The sequence below is a fragment of the Eulemur rufifrons genome, chromosome 3 (assembly GCF_041146395.1).
Source record: "Eulemur rufifrons isolate Redbay chromosome 3, OSU_ERuf_1, whole genome shotgun sequence".
NCBI lineage: Eukaryota > Metazoa > Chordata > Mammalia > Primates > Lemuridae > Eulemur > Eulemur rufifrons.
In genome coordinates, this window is record NC_090985.1 from 16681204 (window position 1) to 16704755 (window position 23552).

The 23552-nt window shown below is 40.8% G+C and overlaps 2 protein-coding genes across 2 annotated transcripts in view; both read right to left on the reverse strand.

Moving 5' to 3' along the window:
• LYSMD4 (LysM domain containing 4) overlaps positions 1 to 23552 on the reverse strand; it is a 234995-nt gene that overhangs the window by 105313 nt on the left and 106130 nt on the right. The window lies entirely within an intron of this gene.
• The window catches only part of ADAMTS17 (ADAM metallopeptidase with thrombospondin type 1 motif 17), a 278659-nt gene that overhangs the window by 39128 nt on the left and 215979 nt on the right, over positions 1 to 23552 (reverse strand). Inside the window, exon 18 of the mRNA XM_069465782.1 lies at positions 22094 to 22229. Within this exon, the coding sequence (XP_069321883.1) occupies positions 22094 to 22229 (136 nt within the window). The remainder of the gene's footprint in view (positions 1 to 22093; positions 22230 to 23552) is intronic.

A 23552-nucleotide genomic window follows, 5' to 3' on the forward strand; every position in this document is an offset into this window, starting at 1 on the left:
GTAAACAAAGACAGAATCATAACAGACCATACAGGAGTGACAGAGGTGCCCTGTCCACATGCACACTTGGCCCAAATGAATGCTTATTTGGCCATAGAGGAGGCCATGGCGGTGTCACTGCTATGGGTTTCATCCCTGAATGGGCAAGTTTAGCTCCTCTCCCAGAAAATCTCAGACCTGGCCGCAGACCCACCTTTCACTTTTCCAGTCCCTGGTAACTTGCACCATGGGTCACTCGTGGTCCAAGTGCAAGGGTCCCTCACAGCCCCGAGAAGCCCAAGGTCGGCTAGCTGTGGGTGGAGAGTACAGTGGTCTTGGAGGTCCAGGACGGGACCTGCCAGCACCTCCCCCTGCCCTCACCCAAACCTCGCCCAAGTCTCCTGGGAAACCACCTTCATATTTGAACCCCTTGTCTTAGACGGCTCAGGTCCTGAAATTTTAATTTCTTTTCCAGCATTGCTCCAGTGTTTAATTTCCCAATTTTGAACTCTGACTGCGTTTTTCACTTCCAGGGAAAGGAGCCACCGCGGCTTCCCCTCAATTTCCCTCTGAGCCGAAGCGCACTGCAGCGCCGTCTGCCGGCCCCTGTCGTTCCGCTTCAGAATACATCTATTCAGAGCTGCCTTGGTCGGAAGGATTCTTTTTCATACTGGGTTGTACTGTTTTTTAAAATGAGAATAGGGTAGCAGAAAGCATGTAAGATTTACAGGAGGAAAACCTCGTTTCGAGTTCTACTTGCTACCAGAACGGGCTTGGGAAAGTTATGTAACGACTATGCATCTCAAAGTCTTCATCTGCAAAATGAGGTGAACGCATCGACTTTCCAGAGGGATTGTCCGTCCTGACTCATGAGACAGCGGACAGTCCCTCCCTCCCTCCCGTCTGTCCTTACTGCCAGCAGGCAGCGATGGAGCAGCCCCGTTCCCAACCGGCCTTGGATTTCTGCCACTTCCATAATTGACATCTTAGCAAGAAGAACACAATTTCTGAGTTGTAATATTCTCTAGTGAATTTTATAATGAATTCTTTTCAAGTATTCTTTTGAGAGAAAAAAGTTTCTCCGGGATTTACGGGAACAAACTGAGCTCTACGGTAGGAAACAGAGGGACCCGTGAAGGGGGTTTGATCAGCCCCGGATGAATCCACAGGACCCCTTTCTTTTTTCAGCCATCGCACCTGATCAAGTTACACTGCAGGAACTGGGGACTGTGTCTGCACAATCTGGGGGTTAAAAGAACCAGGAGAAGTCTGGGTTTGGTAACAGGTTGCACCACACCCAGTCACGAAGAGTTTGGAAAAAAAAATCTCATGCTTTGAGAATCGTACAGCTGCCGAGGTTGAAAGTTCCCGTCCAAGAGTAACATTCCGGTCGGGCTGGCTTTCCCCAGCACGCAGGAATTTTCCAGTACAGTAGCCCTCCTGCTAACAGACCTGCCGGCTCTCATTCTAGCTGAGCGGTGTCAGTGGGACGGTCTTCGCTTTTCAGTCTTGGTCTGATCATGACGTCACCCGTGTCTACCCAGGACGTGTCGCTGCTTCTGCCGGTCCTGTGTCATCCTCCTGCGTCTGGCGAGAACACCCAGGCGTTCCCCTGGGGAACTACAACAGACTGTCCTATGCTGGCCAACAGGAGAACACGTAAACGGAGCCAGACTGATCAGACCTCGCGGGAACCTGGATTCTGGGCGGACACAGCAGCCCACAGAGCCCTCAGGGCTGCCTGCTGCAGCCGGTTCAAAGAGTGCCTCTCCCAGGCCTGGTTTTCAGTGTCTCTTCAATTGTGGGAGCCACTCCACATCCTTCCTGTGTACTCCGATCTTTCTGGTACATGTTCAGGTCTGGTTTCCATTGCCCAGCGAGGCCTGATGTGCTTGAGAAGCTGGTGGTGCCAGAATCACCTCCTGGCATTTCCATGCTACAGCCACGGCTTCAGAGGAGGCTGGAGGCTGGTGAGGGAGGAGTTTCACTGGCTGCCGTTATTGGATGCTTTCCTCGCCTCCCACTGTGTGTGACTGTCTGCTTAATGGGAGGAAGAGGTTGGCTGAGTTTACTCTTCTAGTGGAGGCGTAGGGTCACCCCAGCAGTTCCCCTCGCAGGCCAGTGCTGCCTTGAGCCTGCTGCTGGGAGCGCTCTTCTCTGCAGCGGCTTTGGGAAGGGTGGATCCAAGATCAAAACTCTCCCAGGAAACAGCACAATCACAGCATCCCTGTAGTGATTCACAGTGCACAGTGGCACATCGAAAGTACGTCTGGCAGAGAAAGCGACTGTGCAGTATTGAGCCCGCAGGGCTCTGTCCAGACCAGCACTTTTCTACCCGACACGATCGCAGAATCACTTCTCCCTCTAAACTTGTCACTTGTCACGGGCCATGCTATGGGAGGTGCTGCTGTGACCAGTGTCAGTGTGTACACAGGCCACGGGGAAGGTTGCAGGACTTGCAGTCTGCCACCTGGGAAGCACCTGCCACTCAGAGACAGGATGCCCAGCCTTACCTTGAGAGCACCGTGAACTCCCAGGAAAGGGGACACCACGGTACACACCATTGTTAGTATCAGAACTGGTGGTTGTGGCAGCCCAAGACATTCTACTTGCAAACCCTTTCCTTTGACATTTGAAGCTGCTAAGATGCTCCCGGAAGTTCCCAAACAGAACTGGGAAAGGGGCCGCTGTGGCTTCAGACAGGGCTGACTCCTTCCACCTGTTTCCATCCTGCTCCCTCATGCTCCCGACACCTACTTGTTCTCCTTATTCCTCTAGCATTGAGGAAAAGACCCCACAAACTCATTCCCACATAAAGGAAGGTTAGATCTTTGGCTCACTGAAGAAATCCTTCATTCTATGCCTTCCTCGACACAGTAACCCCTTAGCATAAACATGCAGGCTCACAGGGCAGGAAGGTTACCTTCCGGCAACAGGAGAAGCTGCCTGTCTCCCAGCAAATGTCCTGTTGCCCCAGGGACCTGAGAATGATGCCATACTCCATGGGAAACCCCAAGCACTGGTAACATTTGTACAAAGATGACCCCCTCAAGGCACTGAGGGTGTTCACCCTTCAAAGGTGCAGTAACTTCGCACAGAGGCCAGGCACACAGGCCCCCGGCACTGCTTCACATGGTCAGAAATAACCCAGACTCCACAATGTTGGCTCTTACAGGCACCCTCTGAAGGTTTATGAATCCAGCCCATGTGAGATCTTTCTAGAAAGGCTTAAATGGTTTCTTAGGAAGGAATAGATGTAAAATGTGACCATAAGGGATGTGCTCAGTTATTTAAAAAAAAATTAATACTAACACTGGAGTATTTCCAGAATACATGCATTCCTTAGGAAAGAATTATCCCATCTTTGTATGAGGGGATCCTGAAAACTCTGAGTTCTCTTCTAAACTCTCTCACCGGTGTGTAACGTTTGCTCATTCTTATCCTGTTTCTATTTTGGGGTTTGGGGAAAGAGGTACCAGGCATGAGGAATAAAGAAGGATGGTGCTTTTTTCAGGGTAGGATTTGACTGACTAAGGCAGTGACCCTGAGGTGTGCCAAGTCCGGAGGCATGTGGGGACCACCAGAAAACAGGCAGGTCTGCATAGTCTAGAAGCACGGGACCCCTAGTCCCAAACCGGCCTCCCTTTTCAGTTTACAGAGCCCTTCCTCATCTTCTCTAGCCCTAAACTCCAGGAGGTAGGCAGGCTGGCGCTGAAATGAAGCAGTCCATGGCAAATCCTCCGGGAACATGCTAGTATATGGTATAAATATTAAGAGGAAATGACTAAGTAAATAAACAGATGGCTCCCCAAGTAGTATTATTATTCTCTGTATGGATGAACAAACAACTCAGACATAAGGGGCCCTCTCCAGGCCTCCCCGCCTGCCAGAGGCACAGAGAACATGGAGAAAGAGGGTTCCCACCTCCGATTCCAAAGCCAACCTGCCTACCTGGTGGCATCTCCAATAAGATGCTGGGGGTGGGGAGACACCTTACCGTGAGGCCACAAAGATGACAGCTGGCACGGGGAAAAGGATTCCTGCCTCCTTTGCCAGAGTCTCTGGGAGACGGCAGCTCTGTTGGGCATTCAGCTTGCCAGAAAGCACCTCCGGAGGACAGGTGTGGAAAAGACGGGGGCAGCAACCAAAGAGAACGCACAACGCAAAAGGGCCACCTGGAGGGCCACTGCCTGCACCCACCCAATTCTCTGTCCTGAGAATTCCAACCAGAGGCGCCAGGAGAAGCCAGCCTTTCGTAGTGGGAAAAGACAGACGAACAGATAAGATACACAGCCGAGGCATGATAAAGGTGCTCATTAAAATGACAGCCACTGATGCTTGTTTGAGAGGGGACACAGGACATTCTTGTCCAGGCTCCGGACTGTCCCCAGTGCTCCCTGAGCCCTGAGACACCCTGGGCTCTGGGCTGGCCTGCCAGCCTCTGCACACACAGGAACCCGGGGGGAAGCCTTTCTTTAGCACCCCAAGGGCCTACAACCACAAACGTGCACTTTTTTGTCAATTTATTGTTTAACAGCTTCCCTGAGTTATAACTTACATACCACAATTCAGCCATTCAAAGTGTACAGTTCAGTGACTTTCATCACCATCTAGAATGTGTTTACTGCACAAAAAAGAAATCCTGTAGCCTTTAGTTATCCACCCCTCATTCTCTCTCTCCCCCTTCTCCTCAGCCCTGGGCGGCCACCGGTCTACTTCCCATCCCTGTGGATTTGTCTATTCTAGACATGTCATCTAAATGGAATTTTATATGTGAACTTTGGTGTCTGGCTTTTTTCACTTAGCATTATGTATTTTAATGGTTTTTTTTTTCATTTGTTCGAATTTATGGGGTTCTACTGAAAATTTGTTATGTGTATATAATGCGTAGTGATCAAGTCAGGGTATTCAGGGCATCCATCTCCCACGTACAATACATTTTTGTTCAACTAAAGTTACCCTACTCTGCTAACACACACTGAAACTATTCTTAATTGTGTGTTTGTACCCTTTTTAAACATACTTTTCATCCTCCTCCCTGCCTGCACTCACCTTCCCAGTCTCTGTTCTCTCTCATTCCACTTCCTACCACCACGTGATCAGATGCTGTGGCTCCCACATGTGTGTGAGAACACGTGATATTTGTCTTTCCGCGCCTGGCTTATTTCACTTAAGATGATGACCTCCAGTTCCATCCACATTGCTGCAAGTGGCATAATTTCATTCTTTATATGGCCAAATAGTATTCCATTGTGTATACATACATTTTCTTTATCCTTCTTCTAGTATATTTATAGTTTTGGTCTTACATTTAAATCTTTAATCCATTTTGAGTTGATTTTTGCCTGTGGTGAGAGACAGGAGTCCAATTTCATCCATTGATGGGCACGTAGGCTGATTGCATATCTTTGTTATTATGAATAGTACTGCAATAAACACGTGAGTGCAGGTATTTGTTTGATACACTGATTTCTTTTCCTTTGGGTAGATGCCCAGTGGTGTGACTGCTGGATCGAATGGTAGCTCTAGTTTTAGTTTTTTGAGAAATCTCCCTACTATTTTCCATAGTGGCTGTACTAGTTTACATTCCCACCAACAGCATACAAGAGCTCCCTTTTTCCCACCACCCCCAACATCTGTTATTTTTTGTCTTTTTATCAATAGCCATTCTGACTGACAGATGATGACTGTGGTTTTGATTTGCATTTCTCTGATGATTAGTGATGTTGAGCATTTTCCATACGCTTATTTGCTGTTTGTAGGTCTTCTTTTGAGAAATGTCTATTCATGTCTTTTGCCCACTTTTTAATGGGATTATTTTTTCCTACTGAGTTGTTTGAATTCCTTGCATATTCTGGGTATTAGTCTCCTGTCAGATGAATAGTTTGCAAATATTTTCTCCCATTCAATAGGTTGTCTCTTCACTCTGGTTATTGTTTCCTTTGTCATGCAGAAGCTTTTTAGCTTGATTAAGTTCTGTTTGTCTATCTTTGTTTTCTTTGCCTGTGTTTTGAGGTCTTAGTCATAAATTCTTTGCCTGGACCAATGTCCGGGAAAGTTTTCTGTAGGTTTTCTTCTAGTCTTTTTATAGTTTTGGGTCTTATATTTACACCTTTAATCCATTTTTGGCTGACTTTTTTGCATATGAAGAGAGACAGGGGTCTGGTTTCATTCTTTTACATGTAGCTATTCAATTTTCCAGCACCATTTATTGAAGAGGGTGTCATTTCCCCAATGTAAGTTCTTGTTGGCTTTCTTGAAGATCGGTTGGCTATAAATGTGTGGCTTTATTGCTGGGTTCGCTATTCTTTTCCATTGCCTGTGTATCTATTTTTATACCAATACCATGCTGTTTTGGTTACTATAGCCTTGTAATATATTTTGAAGTCAGATAATGTGATGCCTCCAGCTTTGTGTCAGTGTTATCTGTAATTTCCTTAGTGCTCTTGGGTACAGTTATTAGTAGAGGCTGTGGTGAAGTTTTGCTAGGTACTAGGATGCTGAGTGGGTCAGTCTTTGGGCCCCATTAGTGGCAACAGTGGGCTGAATGTACCTGTTCTTGGGCTCCAGAGCAGCTTATGCCAGCATTGATGTTAGTGGATCCTGGAGGGCCAATTCTTGGACTTCCAGGTGGCTTAACTCAGACGTTGGTAATGGGAGTGTTGGGCTGGACATGTAGGCAGGTTCTCGGGCCCCTGGGAAGCTGGTGTGATGTGGATGATGGCAGTAGTGGTGAAGAGCAATCTACTAGAACCCAAGCAATCTGTGCTGGTTTTAATGGTGGCTATGAGTTGGGCAAGCTCATAGTGTTCATTCATAATCCTTTTATTTCTGTAAGGTCCGTAGTAATGTTCCCTCCTTCATTCCTTATTTTGGCAATTTAAATCATCTTTTTTTCTTGGCCAATCTAGCTAAAGGTTTATCAATTGTGTTGATTTCTTCCCATAGTCAACTTTTGGTTTGTTGTTTTGCTCTATTGTTTTTCTATTCTCTATTTCATTCATGTCTGCTCTGAAGTTTATTATTTCCTTCCTTCTGCTTTAGTTTTTCTTTTTCTTTTTTGCAATTCTTTTCCAGTGTCATAACATAGAAGGTAGGTTTACTGATTTGAAATCTTGCTTTTTCTATATAAGTGTTTACAGCTATAAATTTTTCCTTCAGGACTGCTTTAGCTTCATTCCCTAAGTTTTAGTAGGTTGTGCCTTCATTTTCATTAATCTCAAAATATTTTTTAGTTTCCCTTGTAACTTATCTTTGACTTATTGGTTAGTTAGGAAGTATATTGTTTAATTTCCACATATTTGTGAGTTTCTTATTTCTCTTAGTGATTTCCAATTTCATGTCATTGTGGTCAGAGAACATAATTTGTATCATTTCTATTCTTTTACATTTGTTAGGTTTATTTAATGGTCTAACATATGTTCTATCCTTAAGAATGTTCAATGTGCACCTGAAAAGAATAAATATTCTGATGTTGTTGGGTGGGGTGTTCTATAGATGTCTGTTAGATCTAGTTAGTTTATAGTGTTGTTCAAGTCTTCTATTTCTTTGTTGTCTACCTGATTTTTTTTTCATTGTTTTATTTGAAGATATTATATAGGTACAAATATTTTTGGTTACATGGATCACTTTTGTACTGCTTGAGTCAGGGTTAAAAGTTTGCCCAGCACCCAAATAGTGCTCATTGTACCTATTAGGTAGGTTTTTGTCTATTTATTTATTTATTTATTTATTTTTGAGACAGAGTCTCACTCTGTTGCCCAGGCTAGAGTGAGTGCCGTGGCGTCAGCCTAGCTCACAGCAACCTCAAACTCCTGAGCTCAAGGGATCCTCCTGTCTCAGCCTCCCGAGTAGCTGGGACTACAGGCATGCGCCACCATGCCCGGCTAATTTTTTCTATATATATTTTTAGCTGTCCATATAATTTCTTTCTATTTTTGGTAGAGGTGGGGTCTCGCTCTTGCTCAGGCTGGTCTCGAACTCCTGAGCTCAAATGATCCGCCCACCTCGGCCTCCCAGAGTGCTAGGATTACAGGCGTGAGCCACCGCGCCCGGCCTTGTCTATTTATTTTTAAATTCCATTATTGAAAGTGAGGTATTGAAGTTTACAACTATTATTGTTGAATTGTGTATTTCTCTCATCATTTCTGTCATTGTGCTCCATGTATTTTAGGGCTTTGTGATTAGGTGAATATATGTTTATAATTGTTATATCTTCCTGATTTTTTTTTTAGCATTATAAAATGTCTGCATCTCTAGGTATATTTTCTTAAAAAATCTGTTTTGTACGATATTAGTATAGTGCTCCTACTTTCTTATTATACTTTGTTTGTATGATATATCTTTTTCCATCCTTTTACTTTTAATGTATTTGTATATAAATATACACTTTTAAAGATAAAAGAATGCTCCTTCCCTCTCTGTGGACTGTTCATTCCTGTAAGAGATCCGTCAGCACTGGACTCTACCAAGAATGACCTTCACTAGATCCCAAGGGGAAATGACTGTTCTGAGAAGCACCAAGCACATCCAAGCTCATTTATGAAATCTCCCCAGCAATTCTACAAGTTAGGAATGCTTCCATTGTTGCCCTCACTGCAGAGTCATTTCTTCTATGGTTTGATGTTTCTTTAAGAACCTGGAGAGTACATAGCTTCTTTTTATTTCTCATAGTACTCTCAGTTGTCTTTGTTCTTTAAGTAGTCCTCAGGTTGAATTTCACCTTTTCCCTTCACTTTTCCTTTCTTGTAATTGTGACATAAAAAGTTAAAGGAAAACATCAAGTGCTCAATGGTCTTTATATTTAATTACTCAGAAAAGTCAGGAAGAGAGAAAGATCTCTTTTGATGGGTCAAAAGCATGCTAAATATTTCCCAGCAGGATAAATACTGTCACCTGTGAACCTGGTGTCAGGGAATTCTCTTATCCTCTGTAATGATCAAAGGGAAGGATGTTCAAATAATAATAATAAAAAAAAAAACTATGAAAATGCTGTCTCTTCCTCCATCTTGAATGTTTCCTAGTTTAGATAAGTAAGAAAAGGCTTCAAAACTTTACCATTTAATATAGGTGAGGTCCTGAAATTTGGATAGTATCAGAAAAAAGTTCCAGAATTCAACCAATAAATTTTTCCTCGCCACTCAGATACCATCAATGAGGCATGTAGTAGACAGGGGTAGTAATCACAACTAGATTTACCTATGTTATTTTAGAGGAGAATGGGAGAGAAAATTTTTAAATTTTAGACTAGCAAGAAATAGATTAAATAGTAGTATCTTTTCAGATTGTGGCTATAGCTAAAGATCCACATGTTCCAGGCTTCATTCTTAAGTCATGCTCTCTCTCTTTGTCTCTCTCTCTCTCTCACACACACACACAGAGAACATGCTTTAATAAAAAAAAAATAGGGTTTCAATTTTAACGCCAAACAAAGCTAGCCTGTTTAAAATAATTGAGCAAGGAGGACAAATTTAAAAACCAAATACACTTCCTTGCAGACGACTATTCAATTCAATTGCCAGTAAGATGTTGAATGTTCTTTTCTGAATCACCCTAATTCAATGCACAGTACAACATGTACTGCCTGGGAAGAAGTTCAAATCATAAATACTATAGGGAAATATCTAATAACTTGGAATGGCCTTTTCAAGTGGCTAATATGCTCTAAAAGACTGCAAAAATATTAAATCTGGTAAAGCACGAGCTCTGTGCTCCAGTAGGAGCCCAATTCATTGTCAGCTCCCAACTCCTTGATCCAGGACTAACTGGGGGCTGGGTCTCAAGGAGCTGGCGCACAGTGTTGCTCTCTGGAGGCCAAATGATGGCGCAGCCTCTTCCCTGAAGACTGTGGTCAGCAAGGTGAGGGCTGCTGGTCATAGTCACAACAGCTGAGCTGATCTGTGATTTCTGCCTCACCTGACAATGTCAGGTCCCGGTTTGCCGATGTGTTTGTGTTGGTGTACAAGATGCTGGGAGACGCCATCTGTCCTGTGTGTCAGATTCCAGATTCCATATGGCTATAGCAGTGTTTAGGAGAAGTATCCACAGAGCTAGGTGCAGGATTAGAATAAAGAGGTGCTAATGGGTGCAGTTGGGAAGGCAAAGAAAACTGTCAGGAATTCAGTGGAAAAAGAGAGCTGAAGAAAATTAAAGGGAGATCAGGAGAAATAAAGGAAAAAAAAAAAAAGAGAGAAAAAGACAAACATCTCTGCTATATTAGAGGTAAAAGAGTACAAGTAATATAGAAAGGCTCTTTCACCTTGCCAGATTCAACAATGGGCTGCATTTTGGCTTCTTTAGTAAAGTTCACACGATTGGATTCTTGGGTGCTTCTTCCAGATTACAGGCTCTGTCCTCCAATCATGCCCACCCCATGTGAAACACCCCACTAACCAAAGCACAGTTTTTACTTATGTGTTAGATCTCCCTCCCATTTTCTAGCACTCATTTTCTAAGGTCAAATCCTCCACTTTTCTTCACTTACTAGTCTGAGTCCATATAACTACAGGTTCTTCTGAAAGTCTCAGGACAATTAGATCATGCTATATGGTAATTCAAATTTTATTGTCCAGGTATGTGTGTGTATAATAGCTGCACAGTAGTCCTCCCTCATCTGCGATAGGTACGTTCCAAGACCCACGATGGCTGCCTGAGACTAAGGATAGTATTGAACCACATATACACTTATGCAAGAGTTTCTTTTTCCTTCTTCACAATTTCATGGATAGAAAAAATTCATTCTTACTGTAGATTTTAGCAACCTCAGTGTATGATGTTTTTTCTTTCCTTATTAAGTTAGAGACTTTTATCTTTTCACTTAAAAGGAAGCATTTTACAGCTTCCCTTTAGCATATCTGAGTTGCCAGCATCACTATTCCTGCATTTTGAGACCATGATTAAGTAAAATAATGGTTGCTTGAACATAAGCACTGGAAAGAATATAGCCAAGATGGCTACTAAGTGACGAACCAGCAGGGAGCATAAACATTGTGGATCTGCTGGGCAAAGGGATGATTCACATCCAAGGCAGGACGGTGAGAGATTTCATCATGCTACTCAGAACGGTGTGCAATTTAAAACCTATGGATTGGTCCTGAAATTTTCCATTTAACATTTTTGGGCCATGATTGACCGTGGGTAACTGGAACCACAGAAAGCGAAATAGTGGATATTGGGGGAACTACTATACATAGTAGATGCATATATACATTTATTGTGCATGTATAGATATTTATGTATGTGTGCATATATGAACATGTGTGTATCTTGTTAAGATTTGCAAGGTTATATATTTCTTTAGCTAAACAATAAATACTCTTTGATGAGTCATGGCACTTCATTTTCATGTATCTGCTTTAAGAAACTGTACACAGTCAAATGGTTCAGAATAAACAAATAAACAAACTAGCAAACAAAAGCAGCCTAGAGCATTCATCCAGGCATTTCTTCTCCAGGCTCTAAGGCAAATTCCAGGTGCTATTTTCTCTTTTATGAATGTAACTTTCTCCTCTGTTTGTGGAAATTCCACTCATTCTTTAAGCCTGATTCACATGATTTTACAGTCAGGAGGGGAATGGAAAAGGGTGGGATAGAAAGAAAAGTGATGAGGAGGGAGAAACCTATTATTTATCAAATTACACAAGAGCAAAGAACTCATCTGTCTGTCTCACCTCCAAATACCCTGGGACCTAGAAGAGTGCCTGGTGAGTGGGAAGGTGCTCAATGAATCCACGTTGAATGGATGAATTTACTGAAGGTGTACTATGTGCTCAAGGCGGCGCTGAATGTTTTTAGAACAAGAGTAACTCAACAATTCGGTAATAAAAAGAAATTCAGCATCATAACAAGCCCTCCTTTACATAATAAGAAAATACCTTCCCTGAGCTAGTGCCTTCAGAGCTTGGGCTCATGCTGAGGGTGTGATCATAACATCTCAGTGGGAAACACAGAGGTTAAGTAATTAAGGCAGAGGTCAGCAAACTATTGTACATGGGCTAAGTCTTGCCTGGGGGTTATTTTTGTACAACCCAGGAGCTAAGAATTGTTTTTACATTTTTTAAAGGATTATAATTAAAAATAAAGAAAAATATGTGCCAGAGACCATATGTGGCCAGCAAAGGCAAAAATATTTATTATCTAGACCTTCACAGATAAAGTTTGCTGACCCTCGTTCTACAGAGATACTAAGCTAAGAATGTGCTTCTTAAACTGCTTTTAGTCTAAAGTGTATTTGTCTTGAACTTTGCTCAAACATGGCAAGCCTGCAGGATGTGGACTGCCAGGCCATAATGACTCTGGGAGCATTCTGGAGCCATACACTTGCTGTTTGCTATCATATGCTCAGAGCAGCTCCATAGCACCTGTTTATAGAGTTTGCACCCATGTTTGTTTATGTCATGTTACTTTGTAGGTGTTTTCCTACATGATCTTCTGGTTAGAGTTTTGCAGTACAAAGGCCCCTCCTGGAAGATTTATGGGAGGCAACATCATAAACTTGCTACACTGGCCCACTTGTTGTAATGACCAGAGGGTTTGTTATGGTGCTTTGAATTCATCTGGAATCTAGTTGAAACATGAAGATGTGGCCTGATTAACTCTCTTCTGTCTTTCACCAAATCTAGGACATTCTTGGTCATTGCTTCTTCAATGATTATTTTCTGCTCCATTCTCTCTCTAGGCTCCTTTTGTGACTCCAGTTATACTTATGTTAGAATGCTTGATATTGTCCCACAGGTAACCGAGTCTGTCAATGTCAACAATTTTTTCTTTCCATTTTTCAGACTGAATAATGTCTGTTCCCCTATCTTCAAGCTCACTAATCTTTCTTCTGTCATCTCCAATCCATAGACCCACAGAGTGAATTTAAATATTTTCAGATACTGCATTTTCTAGTCCTAAAATTTTGCATTTTATTATCTTTTAAAAATAATATTTAATAATATTTTAAATTTCAAAATATTAAAGGTGTACAAATGTTTTTGTTACATGGATACACTGTATATTGCTAAAGTCAGGGCTCTCAGTGTGCCCGCCAGCAGCACAGTGTTCATTGTACCTGACAGGTGAGTTTTTATCCTCACCCTTCCCACCCTCCCCCCTTCTTAGTTTATAATGTCCTTTATGTCTTTTTGTGCCTGCATGTAGCCATCACTTAGCTCCCATTTATTAGTGAGAACACGTAGTGTTTGTTTTTCCATTCTTGAGATACTCTGTTTAGGATAATGGTCTCCAGCTCCATTTCAATTGCTGTGAAAGACATTACTTCATCCCTTTTTATGACTGAGTAGTACACCATGGTGTATACACACACACACATATATCACATTTCCTTTATCTGCTTATGAATTGATGGGCATTTACATTGATTTCATATCTTTGCAACTGTGACTTATGTTGTGATAAACATTGAAGTACAGGTGTCTTTTTGATAAAATTATTTCTTTTCCTTTGAATTAATTTTCGTATACAGTAGTGGGATTGCTGGATCAAGTGGCAGGTCTATTTTTAGCTCTTGGAGGAATCTCCATACTGTTTTCCATAGAGATTGTACTAGTTTGCAGTCCCACCAACAGTGTATAAGTGTACCTTTTTCTCTTTATCCACGCCAGCACCTGTTGTTTTTTGACTTTCTAATAATGGTTGTTCTGACAAGGGTAAGGTATTATGTCCTTGTGGTTTTAATTTACATTTCCCTGATGATTAGTGATGTTGAACTTTTTTTCATGTTTATTGGCCATTTGTATGCTTCTTTAAAGATTCTGTTCATGTCTTTTGCTCATTTTTTGATGGTTTTTTTTTTTTCTTGCTGATTTGAGTTCTTTGTAGATTCTGGATATTAGTCCTTTGTTGGATGTGTATTTTGTGACTATTTTCTCCCATTCTGTAGGTTGCCTGTTTGATGATTATTTCCTTTGCTGTGCAGAAGCTTTTTAATGTAACTAAGTCCCTTTATTCATTTTTGTTGTTGCCAAATTTGCCTTTGGCATCTTAGTCATAAATTCTTTGCCTAGGCTGATGTCTAAAAGAGTTTTTCCTACATTTTCTTTTAGAATTCCTATGGTTTCCTGACTTACATTTAAGTCTGTAATCCATCTTGAATTAATTTTTGTATATGGTGAGAGACAGGGGTCCTGTTTCATTCTTCTGCATGTGGCTATCCAATTTTCCCAACATCATTTGTTTAAAAGGGCATCCTTTCCCCAGTGTATGTTTTTGTGCTTTTTGTCAAAGATCAGTTTGTTGTAGTTATACGGTTTTATTTCTGGGTTCTCTATTCTGTTCCATTAGTCTACATCTCTGCTTTTATACCAGTATCGTGCTGTTTTGGTTAAAACAGACTTGTAATATAATTTGAAGTGAGGTAATGTGATACCTCCAGATTTGTTCCTTTTGCTAAAGATTGCTTTGGTTATTTGGGCTCTTTTTTGGTTCTAAATGAAGCTTAGGATTATTTTTTCTAGATCTGTGAAATAAGATGTTGGCATTTTGATGGGAACTGTATTCTGCTTTGGGCAGAAAGACATTTTAATGATGTTGATTCTACCAATCCATGAGCATGAAATGTTTTTCAATTTGTTTGTGTCATCTATAATTTCTATTATCAGTGTTTTATAGTTCTCCTTACAGAGATCTTTCATCTTCTTTGTTAAACATATTCCTAAGTCTTTTATTTTCTTTATAGCTATTTATTGTAAATGGTTTTGAGTACCTGATTTGAATTTCAGCTTGATTGTTAGTACATAGAAATGCTACTGATTTGTGTACATTGATTTTGTAACCTGAGACCTTGCTGAATTTATTTACCAATTCCAGAAGTCTTTTTGGGGAAAAGGGATAGTCTGACCTCCTCTTTTGCAATTATGTCTTTCTCCTGATTGCTCTGGCTAGGACTTCCAGTACTATGTTGACTAGAAGTGAAGACAGTGGGCAACCTTGCCTGCTTCAGGCTCTCAGGGGAAATGCTTTCAACTTTTCCTCATTTAGTATGCTGTTGGCTGTGGGTTTATAATATTGGCCTTTATAATTTTGAGGTATATTCCTTCTACAGACCAATATTTCTCATAAACATTGACACAAAAATCCTCAACAATATCCTAGCAAACCAAATTCAACAGCACATCAAAAAGATAATTCACTATGATCAAGTGGGTATCATCCCATACACAAATAAATAAATGTGATTCACATTTAACAGAAGCAAAAACAAAAACCATATGATCATCTTAATAGGTGCAGAAAAAGCATTCAATAAATCCATCACCATTTCATAACATTTTGTATTTTAGAGTGTTTCTGTTTTTCTACTGAGATTTCTTATTTGTTCAGTGACCATGAGCATAGTTTTCCTCCTATCTGAGCATAGTTACAACAGCTGATTTAAAATTACTGTCTTTTAATTCCAACTTATGTGTCATCTTGGATCGGTCTCCAATAATGGCCTCCTCCTCTGAGTATGAGTCTGTTTCTTGTATGACTAGAAATTCTATATTGTATCCTAAACATTGTGAAGGACATGTTAATCGACAGCAGCACTGTTCAACACAAATAAAATATTAGCTGCATATGTAATTTGAATTTTCTAGTACCTATATTAAAATAGTAAAAAGAAACAGATAAATTTAATTTTAATAATATACTTTACTTGATCCGATGTATCCAAAATATAATCATTTTGGGTGGTTATAATCACATTAAAAATGAAGATTTTTATAATCGTAAATTATTTTATAATATTAGATTATTAAGATTTATAATATCTTTTCATACAAAATCTTTGAAACATGGTGTATATTTTACATTTACAACACACGTCAATTTGGACTAGCTAGTGGGTACCATACTGAACAGTGTAGCTTTAGAGTACTGTTTTGGAAGAATATTAAATTTTTCTGTTAGCAGGGAGCTAATTTGGCTGGAATAAAGCTCCATGAACTGTCTTCCCTATGATGGGCAGCAGCTACAATCTTTAGCGCTTCTAGCCTTAGCTGTGCTATATGAAATCTGCCTTGTACATCTTATTCTTAGAGATTCTGGCCAAATATATATACAGAATTTGGGAGACCTCCCTCTGTAACTCTCTGCTTTCTGGGATTTTTCTTCCTCAATTTCCAGCTGCTATGGTTGCCCTGAACATTCTTCTCTGATAACTCAACCAGTAAACGATGGAAGGTATCTATCAGAGTTTTAGCCAATCCCCAGGGAACTAGGGCCTCCATTAGTTGAAAAGCTGTCATCATGGGAAAATCATTCAGTACCAGTCTATTTTTCCACTTGTCTGCTTCTCTCTAGTTTCTGACTGCTTTCTAGCTCTTAAACAATTGCTTTTTATATTTTCTCCAGAGTTTGGAATTGTTATCTGCAGGAGGATTGTTTCAATATAAGCTACTCCACTCATTATAGGAAGCAGAACCCTTGACTGAAAGTTTTTGAACTTCATTCCTTGGAGTCCACTGACCTACTATGAGAGGAAGGGAAAGTAGAGTGGACTGGCTCACTCTTCCCCATCATCTGTGTGTCTTGATTCAATCACAGAAGCTCTCATTTCATTTTATTTGATTTGGTTTCTGTACATAATTTTTAAAAAGATTTGGAAGGGAGGGATGATGAGAGATTTATTAAAAGATACAAAATTGCAGATAGATAGGAGTAAATTCTAATGTTCTACACCACTGTAGGATGAGCATAATTAATAATATATAGTTTCAAATAGCTAGAAGGAGGATATTGAATGTTCCCAACATAAAAAAATGATAAATGTTTGAGATGATGGATACGCTAATGACCCTGATCTGATCACTATTTCACTATATGTATTGGAACATCACTAAGTACCCCATGAATATGTACAATTATTTTCCATTTTAAAAAATTAAATAAAAAAGCACCTTCAAACATGATGCAACTATTCACTAAATAGCATGTATTAATTTATAGGGCTTACTGAAAAAACTGTCATTATTATGTCTCTTGCCTAATGCATAATAAACAACTTCTCTTTTTGAGAAACACCTAAAGCAGTCCTGAGAGAAAAATTTATATCCATAAATGCCTACATTCAAAAGACGGAAAGATAACAAATCAACAATCTAATGAATTGACCCAAAGAACTGGAAAAGGATGAGCAAACCAACCCCAAACCCAGCAGAAGAAAAGAAATAACAAAGATCAGAGCAGAACTAAATGAAATTGATAATAAAAAAAACTATATGGAAGATTAATAAAACAAAAAGTTGGTTCTTTGAAAAAATAAATAAAATTGACATGCCTCTTGCTAGATTAATGACAAGCAGAAAAGAAAGGACTCTAATAAGGTCAATCAGGAATGAAAAAGGAAAAATTACAACCAATACCATGGAAATACAAAATACTATCTATGAATACTATAAAAACCTCTATGTACATAAATTTGAAAATGAGGAGGAAATGGACAAATTCTTAGAAACACACAGCCTCCCTAGGCTCAATCAGGAAGCAACAGAATTCCTGAACAGACCAATATCAAGTACCGAAATTGAAGCAACAATAAAAACCTTTCCAAAAAAAAAAGTCCCTGACCAGATGGTTTCACACCTGAATTTTACCAGACCTACATAGAAGAACTGCAGAAATTATTCCACAACATCGAGAAGGAAGGCATCCTTCCCAATACATTTTATGAAGTCAACATCACCTTGATTCCAAAACCAGGAAAGGACGCAACAAAAAAAGAAAACTAAAGACCAATATCCCTTATGAATATAGATGGAAAAATTCTCAACAAAATCTGAGCAAATCAAATTCAGGTGCTTATCAAAAAAATAATCCATCATGACCAAGTGGGCTTCATCCCAGAGATGCAGGGATGGTTCAACATACACAAATCTATAAAGGTAATTCACCACATAAATAGAGGCAAAAAACAAAGACCATATGATCCTCTCAACAGATGCAGAAAAAGCATTTGACAAAATTCAACACCCTTTTATGATAAGAACACTTAACAAAATAGGCATAGAAGGGACTTACCTAAAAATGATAAACCCATTTATGACAAACTCACAGCCAACATTATACTGAACAGGGAAAAACTGAAAGCATTCCTGCTTAGAAGTGGAACCAGACAAGGTTGCCTTCTATCACCACTTTTATTGAACATAGTGCTGGAAGTCCTAGCCAGAGCAATCAGACAAGAGAAGGAAATCAAGGTTATCCAAATGGGGACAGAAGAGGTCAAACTCTCACTCTTTGCTGATGATATGATCTTATATCTAGAAAACCCCAAAGATTCTGCCATGAGACTACTGGAATCAATAAAGTCAGCAAAGTTTCAGGTTACAAAATCAATGTACAGAAATCAGTAGCATTCCTATATGCCAACAACAGTCAAACTGAGAACCAAATCAAAGACTCAATACCCTTCACAATACCAACAAAGAAAATAAAATACCTAGGAATATATTTAACTAAAGAAGTGAAAGACCTCTACAGGGAAAATTACAAAACACTGAGGAAGGAAATAGCAGAGGACATAAACAGGTGGAAAACCATACCATGCTCACGAGTTGGCAGAATCAACATTGTTAAAATGTCTATACTACGCAAAGTGATTTACAGATTCAATGCAATCCCTATTAAAATACCAACATCATTTTTGGTAGATCTAGAAAAAATAATTCTATGCTTTGTATGGAACCAGAGAAGATCCCGTATAGCAAAAGCAATCTTAAGCAAAAAGCACAAATTGGGAGGCATCAATATATCAGACTTTAAGGTATACCACAGGGCTATAGTAACCAAAACAGCATGGTACTGGCACAAGAACAGAGATATAGATCAATGGAACAGAACTGAGAACCCAGATATAAAACCATCCTTGTACAGCCATCTAATCTTTGACAAAGCAGACAAAAACATACACTGGGGAAAAGAATCTTTATTCAATAAATGGTGCTGGGAATATTGGATAGACACATGTAGAAAACTGAGACAGGATCTGCACATCTCACAAAAATCAACTCATGGTGGATAACGGACTTAAACCTAAGGCATGAAACTATAAGAATTCAGGAAGAAAATGTTAGAAAAACTCTTGCAGACATTGGCCTAGGCAAAGCATTTATGAAGAAGATCCCAAAGGCAATCATAGCAACAACAAAAATAAATAAATGGGACCTGATCAACTTAAAAAGCTTCTACACAGCCAAGGAAATTATCATCAGAGCAAACAGACAACTTACAGAATGGGAGGTAATATTTTCATGCTACACATCTAATAAAGAGCTCATAACTAGAATCTATATAGAACTCAGCAAAATTATCAAGAAAAAAATCAAACAACCCCATTAAGAAGTGGGCAAAGGACATGAACAGAAACTTTTCAAAAGAAGATAGACTAATGGCCAAGAAATATGAAAAAATGCTCAATATCTCTAATAATTAGGGAAATGCAAATCAAAACCACAATGAGCTATGAGCTATGTCCAGTGAGGACAGCTTTTATGAAAAAGTCTCAAAACAATAAATGTTGGTGAGGATGCAGAGAGATAGGAACACTCATACACTGCTGGTGGGACTGCAAACTAGTACAACCTCTGTGGAAAGTAATATGGAGATACCTCAAAGAACTATAAGTAGAAATACTTTTTGATCCAGCAATCCCATTACTGGGCATCCACCCAAAGGAAAAAAGACATTCTATAAAAAAGAAATCTGTGCTAGAATGTTTATAGCAGCACAATTCACAATTGCACACATGTGGAAACAACTCGAGTGCCCATGAACACATGAGTGGATTAATACATGTGGTATATGTGTACCATGCAGTTCTACTCAGCCACAAAAAACAATGGTGATCTAGCACCTCTTGTATTATTATCCTGGATAGAGCTGGATCCAATTCTACTAAGTGAAGTATCACAAGCCTGGAAAAACAAGCACCACACATGTAGTCACCATCAAATTTGTATTAACTGATCAACACTTATATGCACATATGGAAGTAACACTCATCAGGTGTCAGGCAGGTGGGCGGGGGGAGGAAGGGATGGGTATATTCACACCTAAGGGGTGCAGTGTGCACTGTCTGGGGGATGGACACGTTTGAAGCTCTGAGTCTGGTGGGGCAAAGGCAATATCTGTAACTTAAACATTTGTACCCCCATAATATGCTGAAATAAATAAATAAATAAATAAATTATAAAAAAATGCAAATAAAAAATAGTTTTTTCAGAAAAGAAAAACTTAAATATAAAACTTAATAAGAATATAGTTCAGGCAAATGTTATTCAGATCTTGGATAATGTCACTTACTAATACTGAAATTTGCTACAATTTGATCCTTAATAATAATGAAATTTTTCCTTTTTAGGTTAACATAGTGATTTTTAAGTGGTATAAGATGCATATTAAGATATTCAAATAGACCTTGAACTTGAGTTTGGTTTTAACCTTCAAAATTTCAGAACATCTTCCATTGTTATTAACTTTAACTTTCTGCTTTTTAGTAGTTAAAGCATATAATAAAAATAACAAAGATCAGAGCAGAACTAAATGAAATGTGGTGGCTCACATCTATAATCCTAGCACTTTGGGAGGCCAAGGTGAGAGGATCGCTTGAGGTGAGGAGTTGGAGAACAGACTGGTTAATAGTGAGACCTTGTCTCCACTCCCCCTGCCCACCCCCCCCCCCCAAAATTACTTGGGCATGGTGGCACATACCTGTGTCTCAGCTACTCAGGAGGCTGAGGCAGGAGGATTGCTTGAGGCCTGGAGTTTGAGGTTGCAGTGAGCTATGATGACGCCACTGCACTCCAGGCTGGGCCACAGAGTGAGGCCCTTTCTTAAATAAATAAATAGCTAGATAGATAGGTAGATAGTTAAACAGTGAAAATATAAAACAATTTGGATACTAAAATAGTTCGAAAATCTAATTGACTTTAGGATATGATTCTTGAATGGGTCCCTAAGCCCCCTTCTGCTGACTCATGCCCTTGAGCCCACATGACCCCTCCTCCTCAGAGTCACTTATCCTGCTTTCTAATCTCTTCACTAGGGCCAGGCCATCTTTGGTTTCAGGGGAAGAGACTGTGGCCCATCGGGTCCTTGAGACTTTACAGAGGCCAGTCCTTCCTTCTCAAGATGGTTAAGACTTTCTGCACTGAGCGCTTCCTTAAGGCCTTCAGCACCAGGGAAGAATTTCATTCTTAATTTGCCAGGGAGCTCATAAACTCATTGAAGCAAGTCTCATCTTCTTGCCTTCCCTTCTGTCTCCTCTCTCTCTCTCTCTCTCTCTCACTCAAACACATTTTAACAGTTCAACAAAGCAAAGGGTGTTGGTACAATAGCCAAATGCTTTGTGGAGCTCTTGCACCACGGAAGTGGAGTACACTGAATTAAGAAACCTAAAAAACTGAAATACCAACTTCTTGGCCTAGTTAGAAAAGGTAGACATGCCTTAACACGGTTCACAGAAGCACCTCAATTCAGAGCAGAACGAGAGGCCGAGGGGTGACACCACACAATGTAACAGTGTCACAGCACCGTGCAAAGTCCCATTAAAACGACTGGTGAAAAGGAGCCTTAACTGATGGACACATTTCACATAAAGCATCTTGGCTGACACCCCAAGAGAGTTCACTGCAGAGCACATGAGCAATATGGCCACGAAAGCCAGGGCTGGGACAAAAGTGTGGTGGATTCCACAAAATAAATACCAAGATCTGCATTCATTGGTCATAATCTCAGCCACAGAAACATGTCAATCACAACTATTAACCTGTGTGCACATTAACTCCTGGGCACTCTGACTCTTAACATTTATTTCCTTTTCCTCCAAAACAAAGTAATTTGGGGGCACTGATGGGTCCAGTTAAAAGTGGTGATGTCCATTTTTTTGTGTGTGAGATGTTATTAATGGCCTCCTCTAGGAAGCCTTCCAGCTAAGACTGCATATTTCCATCAGAGTTCTGGCTTCATAGTTAGAAATTCAGTATCTTGAGCAAGCAGAAATCATTCAGCAACAATAACAGAACATGGCACAGCATGGTACCATGGCACTAACTATGTATCGCCATTTGCCATTCACAGCGTTGCCACCCCAGACCCTGGAGGGCCCAGGCTACAGAAGACAGCTCCTTACCGTGACTGGCAGGGGTGTGAGTTGCACCTTCTGACCTGGGGCTCTGGGCGGCTTGCTTGAGGGCAGTCACTGTCGTTCACCAGAGTTGTGGTCTTGTTAACAATCCGCGTGCACGAAACGATGGTTCTGCGTTCCCCTGGAAACCAAACCGCAGGGAGCTGAGAGGCTGTGGCCGTACACACCTGGAAAGGCCACGCATCCATGCTTACGAAGGAGTGTGCAGGTGCAGCTACTGATCAGTTGGTCATTTAAAGTGACTGCTGTAAATGTCGTATTAGTTGCAGAGAGGGAAACTGTAATCTTAGGGATGAGGGTATGCGAGGTACGGCAGGCCCAGTGTGGGGCAGGAGAAAGATTCTAGAACAAGATCAGAAAGCAGCAACACCTCAGATCAGCTGTGTTCTTGGACAGCTTGGGGTTCATCACTGAGGCCAGACCTCTGATTTGGATCTTTAATTTCCACCAAAGATTGCCAACCTTTTTACCTGTCACTTGATGTTTAAAGTCTATGGAGATCTGGTATCAATTAAACACCGTACCTCAGCCCTCACCAGAGAGCACGCTACCTATGACAGAATTCCTGCTTGCTGGGGAGGACTGGGGACAGGGAGTCTGGTCTGGAGAACACACAGACCTACAGCCTCCAGACAGGCACTTCAGAGCCAATCTGAACTTGTTCAGCCAGCCAACTGGTAATTATGCCTAAGCATCATCTGCCCTTGGGAAGCTTTGCTCACCTCTTCTCCTAGCTGGAAGTAGCCCTTTTTGGGGTATTCCCAGAGCACCCTAAATCCTGCATGGCCACACCTTTGTCAGGGAGGCTAAACAACTGGGAGTTAGGAGGGTGATCTCTGGAGCCAAACTGCCTGGGCTAAAGTCTTGGGTCTATTACTATTAGTATCCCTGTGACCACAGTATCAACAGTTGGCCACCATGCTTCTGTGCCTCGGTTTCCTCAAGGGGGCTGGTTTGCCTAACCTCCCTGTGCCTTAGGGTACTTCAGTGATGGTTAATATCAATTAATACATGTAAGTGCTTAGAGCAGAAACTGGCAGGTGGCTAACACTTCATGTTAGCTATATCACATTACTATTATTTGGAAGAGTGACAATAAAAGACTAATAGGAAGTCAAGTGCAACTATTTGGACCCTAGACTCCTTGCTGGGTTTGTCTCCTGAGGAATTTGTCATGTAGGAATGACTCAAAATGACAGAGTCCTGAACTCCACTGCCAGTTCCTACTGCCCCAAACTGCAGCCCTGTACGAGTAAGGAAGGCACAGAGCTGCTTTCAGCTTTGGTGGCAGGTCTGACCACTGTGTCAGGGAGCTGGAAGTTATCAGTGTCACAAAGGGATGGCTACCGAGCGAGCAGCAGAACATGTGCCCCTCCCCCTGCCGAGGGGCGCCTGCTCACTGTTCCATTCGGGCCCTGCTTAGTTTGCAACAAGTTGCTGCAAA